The sequence below is a fragment of the Paramisgurnus dabryanus genome, chromosome 6 (genome assembly GCF_030506205.2).
Source record: "Paramisgurnus dabryanus chromosome 6, PD_genome_1.1, whole genome shotgun sequence".
NCBI classification, from domain to species: domain Eukaryota; kingdom Metazoa; phylum Chordata; class Actinopteri; order Cypriniformes; family Cobitidae; genus Paramisgurnus; species Paramisgurnus dabryanus.
This window is the reverse complement of record NC_133342.1, coordinates 20656952-20663486: the sequence shown is the minus strand read 5'-3', so window position 1 is coordinate 20663486 and position 6535 is coordinate 20656952. Positions and strand designations below refer to the sequence as shown.

Genomic DNA, 6535 nt, shown 5'->3' with positions numbered 1-6535 from the left:
TAATTATTGATTTAATCAAAATCATTACTGTCTGTGCATTATGCAAATAATTAAGTTATTGTTGTAATTATTTATAACATCAGTAAGGCTCCGAATGCATTTAACTTCTAGAATTTGATTAATTTGACTAAATATTCAAGTTATTTAATTCAATTAAATCTACAAAACTTTATTTATTTAAAGAGAATAGATTAAAGGAGTTGTGTCTAGTGAATTTCTGTAGGTATTTTAAAGTCAATTTCTGTAGAGGGACATACAGTACTTAAAAATCTTAAAAATAATTTAAACTGTAAAAAAGATAAACATAATTTAATTAATTAAACAGCAAAATTTTTGTTTCATTTCAGTTTTGTTTCATTTCACCTGTTTACCCAACAAACACAATAAAATGTCATGATATTGGAAGATTTTTTTATTATTTTTATCAAATGTAACAAATTCCTGCTGTGTAACAAACTAGCCCCAGCCTCCACTATAAAATATTTTTACATACTACCTTTATTACGCATAAATAATTTTTAATACGGTTTTCATTTCCCATTTTTATTTATCACTAAATTATTATTAATTTCATTAGAGGTACGTTTTAAAATTTGACACTATTTATTTCATTAGTGGATCTAAGGAATTTGGCGTTTTCATTCTTAATTCGTTTTAATATAAAGCAAAGCAATTATGTCTTCATGGGGAGTCTGAGAGTATCAGTGTCTATTACCGATTTTGGGCAAACAGAGTTACATGTTTTACTCAGTCTCTTCAGCACATTTAACACGGCTAATTTTTTCCAGTCATTTGTTTTGACTTTGAGGCCATCTAGTGTTCAATCGGTAAACTACAACTATCTGACATTTTAAAGGGATAGTTCACCCAAAAATGAAAATTATTATTTACTCCGTCTCATGTTGTTCTAAAACTGAAAAAATGTATTTTGATACATGATGGTAAGCACACAGTAGACTGTACCCATTGACTTCCATATTTGTTATCAATTTTCATTTTTCAGGGAACTATCCCTTTAAGCAGCGTTTGACTTGATTATCCGGTTTATTTACAATTGTTACAATTTATTGAAAGATTTTAAGAGATCATTTTTTGTGAAGTACCTTCTAACAATTACAAGTTATATGAGCGCAAACAGCTATACAAGTATGAGGGTGGAAAAGGGTATTAACATACAAGTTCAAGTTTACATAATTTTTTATGTAAGGGGATTTTGATGAAAACAAATCACGTAGCCTGACATCAAAATCCAAATCTAGGCTGCTTGCAAGTGGATTCTGCAAACTGATTACATAAAAAAATTATATTTCAAGTCGCTGGACTTTGCATTTATTATAAAATATTAGCTTTCAATCTATTGTGTTTTTCCAGGCCTTAAAAAGCTTAAATCAGAGCAGCAAGTCTTCATTTCTTATCATGGCATTAAATTGCGTAAGTTGTTGTTTATTTCTTGCGTTTCAGAATAGAGTAAAGAGGTGGTGTACTGTGGACCTAAGAGGTGAACGTGATTTCACCAAGTAGGATGTGATCCTGGATCAACACCATTGTTGGTCCTGGATCAACATTTTCATTAACCAATCAGATTGCAGGATTAGGATTAGTGTGTATGTTAGATTTACGTTTAGGATTGGGTTAGGGGCTTTTAAAAAATACTCCTTAAACTTTTATTTCACACGGATTTGAGGGTTTAAAAATGGTTAGGGTTTGAGTTAAGGGTAAGTTGGGGTATCTTTGATTAAAACGTTGATTCAGGATCAACAAAATACTTGGTGAAATCATGGCTACCGTAGTGAAGATGAGATTACTAAACACTAGTAGGCCTACGCACTTTGACTGGTGTTGTGTGCTGTTTCGTCTGTCAGTCATCTGTGGAAGCAATATTGGGTCTTTATGTCGGATCAACGTTGGATCTTGACGTCGGATCAGCTTTGGGTGTTGACGTTGGATCAATTTTGGATTTTTACGTCATTTCTATGTTGTCAAGCCAAAGTTGGGTCTTGACATCAGGCCAAGGTTGGGTCTTGATGTTAGGCCAACTTTGATCAAGGCAAGGCAAGTTTATTTGTATAGCACATTTCATACACAGAGGTCATTCAAAGTGCTTTACATAGAAATGAGAAAACAAAAAATCAAAGATACATGAATTTTAAATATCAATTAAAATAAAATAAAATAAATATAATATCAGATGTGAAGACCCAACAGTGACCTGAACTCAAGACACAACGTTGTTCACGTAGGTCTAACTTTATCAAAATTACCTTTATTTTTCCATTTAAGTAATTTAAAAAACGAGTTAAGGAGTTTGAAATGTAACACTGTTGCTGACTTTATGTGTATCAAATATGTAAATGCTGTAAGCTATTCGAGCCAGCTGTAGGCCTACTGTTAAGTTTTACATCGGTTCTGAAACATTTTGTAAAGTCGTCAGATCGTGATATATCGTAAATCTCTCACCTTAAAAAAAGCACAGCACTCCTGTCTGTGCGCTCTGCTGGAGTCAAGGGAACGATTGACCCTGGCCGAGCATAAAAAACTCAACACGCAAGGTAGGTAAACTGTTGCTGTTCGTTTACCCTGAATTTCGTATCATAAGAAAAAAAATTGTCCTCAAGGTGTCACTGTTGGGTTGGAGATCATACCAGCACAGCTTCTAGCATAGATCAGGGGTTTCAAACTTTATTATGACAAGGACCACAAAATATGACGAATTTTGTGAAAGACCCCATGACTAATATAAATAATTTATATATTTTATGTGTAACAAATACAATTAGCTATACTTAGAATAATACTTAAATGTATAGAAAGAAAACCCTTTTCAATGTATTTGTACTGCAGCAACTTTGACAATAGAAAATAGCTGCACAATAGTTTCAAAGAATCCTGCCAACAAACAAGTACGTGCGTGACATAGCATACTGTAAGTTAATAAGGAAACTATAATAGATACAAAGCAAATATGAACAATTATGTGTGTGTGTTTTTTCGTCTTTATATTTCTCTGATATTTTCTGGGGACCAGGTTCTGGAGAGGTCCCCGCACTCCAGTTTGAAACCCCCTGGCATGGATGACTTTCTGCTTCATTCACAACATCAGATGGTTTTGACAAAAGAGAATTCGTTCATTGTTTGCCAAAAATGTTCATGCATTTATGTACGTAGGGAAGGAGGCCATTTAACAAACAGATTAAAACCTAACCTTAAATTCTGGCACGAAACTGTAAAATGTAAAAGGTTATGCACGCTAACCAAGTTGACTATTAAGGGTTTTCCAATGATAGAATACCGAAGGTTGATATCTCCCTAATTGAAATATCGCTGGTTAACCCTTACTTCCCTAGCCGTTTCCCCTGGCAGTATGTGAAACTGAAAAGTGTCCAAGTCCAACAAGGTTAAAACAACGTCAGCCAGCGTGACTGGTAAGCGACTGGCCACGCCCTGACAACTTAGATGGACCAATGCGACCTGTCGATTTTTCTTAGTGCGACTCAGGCAACCAATCACAATGTGTTTTACTTATTTCGATTTGCATGTGTCCAATAAAGATTAGTGAGCATTGAGCTTTCACTTCTGTTCTCATGACAATTAAATCTAAAGTAACTCTGCGCAAACGTCAGATTTGCCGGTGATAGTCAGAGAGAAAGCAACGCGAACACTTCTGGATTTAATCTTTCAAAAGGAAAGCTATTACATTTCGTGCTGGATTTTACGTGCAACATGACTTTTGAAGACATCAGTGAAGTTTACTCGATTGAAAGGTAATTCGTCCTTGGCAATTTTGTTATTATTTTACGGGACCAAACAATATTATTTTTGGTATTTGCAAATAATGTAACAACATCCGCATACAAAAACACATGTAAGAAATTGAACATATTTAAATGTAGAAAGTGTTTATTGATTTTTTTATTATTTAAACATTTTGATACAATGATTTTTCTGCATGCGTCAGCTGTCATCGTCAGGAGCTCGCTCACGAGATTCGAGTCTCTCACGAGATCCTTTGTGCTCTACATAACTTGATTGATCTCAAAAGTTGTTTCGAAATTATATTTGCCCATTTGGCTAGTTATTCACCATATTATAAGTAGTTGTAAGTAAGTAGTTTAAAAGTTTACTTAATTTTGTACATCCTCAACGGTTTAAAACAGGAGGCACGAGCTGTTGCCATGAACACGGAATGTTCATTTTTTGTTAAAAACGTTAAACGTTAACAATTTTTTTTTTACTTTTTACAGGATGGATTCAGTATCTAAAGCTCTAGAGGAGGTCCTGCGCTATGCATTGCCGCAGGGAGGTATTACAGTTGGGGTCTACGAGGCTGCAAAGTCACTCAATGTGTAAGTTTTGGGGTACACAATTCAACAGTAGCATTGTAACGTGCTTAATAAAATTAACAAAACAAACTAAATGTCAATTGTTTTGTATAGGGACCCTGACAACGTGGTGTTATGCATCCTGGCCACCGATGATGATAATGAGGTAAAGGATGTGGCTCTTCAAATTCACTTCACTCTCATTCAGGCTTTCTGCTGCGAGAATGACATCAACATACTACGGGTGAACAACACGCGCCGCCTCGCGCACATCCTAGGTGGCGTGGGCATGCACGGGAGCGAACAAATGGATCTCCACTGCATCCTGGTCAATGTAAGTAATCTAGTTGCGTCAAAACTTGTGCCTAGGGGTCCAAATAGGTTTAAAATAGAGCATAAAGCACATTTATTGGTGAAGTCTCATTAAAACATTTGCTTTTAAGTGGTGACAAAACATTTTATAACTACCTGTGCCATCACTTAGGAATCACTAGACAGACACCACGTGAGTGTCTTAGCTTAGAACTTGTCAAGACATGCCCAGGTGTAACTGCCACACAGCCACCTCAACATATCCTGCTTTGTGCTCATTCATGTGCAAATAAAGCTTAATTTACCTGTTTGATCAATACTCTTTTGGAAGAAATTTACATATTTCATGTAATGTGTCTCAAAAGTTTGTTATATTTGCATTCTCCACAAATCCATTGCAAGATCAGATCGCAGAAGTGGTTTGATCAGAAAACATGTTTTGTCTAATCCAAACTAATTTCATCTTCTGACATTTGCAGGTTCCACATGCAGCCACACGGAAAAACCCAGCTTTGGGTAAAGTGAACCGCTTCTGCAGAGAGAGTCGCTGCATGGATCAGTGGGTGCCCTTTATTAACCTTCCCGAACGATGAGGATTACCTAAACCAAGAGCCGAAAACATGGATAAAAATATCTAAATAAAAAGGTCATAAAAGCGGTCACAGAAAGGACAGATAGTCGACACCTGTGGAACTGGGAACTTACCTTCAGAATGAAGTGGAGGAGGAACACGTTTATGCAATCTGAGATGATTCAGCAGTTCTTGGCTTTGTGGGACATTTTAAGGATGTCAGCAGAGGCTAATAGTGAATGGAAGTGAGCACTTGCGTATCTTGTGAGATTTATTGGTGGGTGGCATAAAGCACATCAGTTATTTAAGTGGTGACAAAACATTTGGTTCTTTTGAAAACCGGCTGCCTTGGTTTTATATCTACCTGTGCCATCACTTTAAATATTATCCTTACTTGTTTATTAATGTTGGAAAAGAAATTATTTAAATGGGTTTGTTTCTGAACTACTGAGATAGAACAATGTATTCACGGTATCTTGTGAGAATAGTTTTTACACACAAGTAAATTGTTCCTTTGTGTTCTTTAAATTATTATTATTAAAAAAAAATATTTATGTGAAAACTTTTTATACTATTATTACATGCAAACGTGAAGACAGCGATGTATTGTGTGCTGTAATAAAGGTCTATTGAACATGAGATGGAAGTCAAGTGGATAGTCTTTCTTTTTAGAGGTCTCTGGAAAAGCAGAGAGGACTAATAGAAAATAACATAGAATTGACCCAACAATGCCACACACCCCTGACCCCTCTCTCATTTCAGATCACAGGGTTCACTATGGACTCGGTGGCCTTCGTGACTCCATATTACAGAGAGACAAAAGCCATCCAAGCTTTTCTTTGGCCTGTTTAGTTAGCGTGACCACTGCGTCTATTTATCAACGCCGGTACCTTTTACAGCTGAAATTAACTGCATAGGCTTGCTTTACATGTGTCAAAAACATTTTATTTGAATTTTGTTTTGTGCGAATTTTACATAAAACTAGTCTATAGCTGAATACTGTACCAAAAAACATTACACTAACCCAATCAGAGAACAGAGCTGCCTAAAATGGCTTCTGTATTGTTTACTACTATTTTGGCCTTTAGCTCAGAAGGTGTGACATCACATGACTGGCATCTACTATATTAGGTCAGTTTTCCAGAAGACTAGTTATCAGCTCGGCTATAAAAATAAGATGAAGCAAGGTTTGACTAATGTTATGAGTTGTGCAAGGCTGTGAAACCCCAATCACAAGACACCGGTCATCTACATACAGATAAACATTCAATGGAAGTGTTTTTTTTTTTACACAGAAGCTTTGCATCAGCTGCTCACGTCTTTAAATCTTTTT

General features: G+C 35.7%; 1 protein-coding gene across 1 annotated transcript; it reads left to right on the top strand.

Annotated features, from left to right (window-relative positions):
- Positions 1-3574: 3574 nt before the first annotated feature.
- On the top strand, positions 3575-5841 carry gadd45aa (growth arrest and DNA-damage-inducible, alpha, a). Its single transcript, XM_065275999.2, has 4 exons — positions 3575-3761; positions 4242-4343; positions 4434-4653; positions 5111-5841. The coding sequence occupies exons 1-4, from the start codon at positions 3721-3723 to the stop codon at positions 5222-5224; spliced, it is 477 nt and encodes a 158-aa protein (XP_065132071.1). The 5' UTR covers positions 3575-3720; the 3' UTR covers positions 5225-5841.
- The last annotated feature ends 694 nt before the right edge of the window (positions 5842-6535 follow it).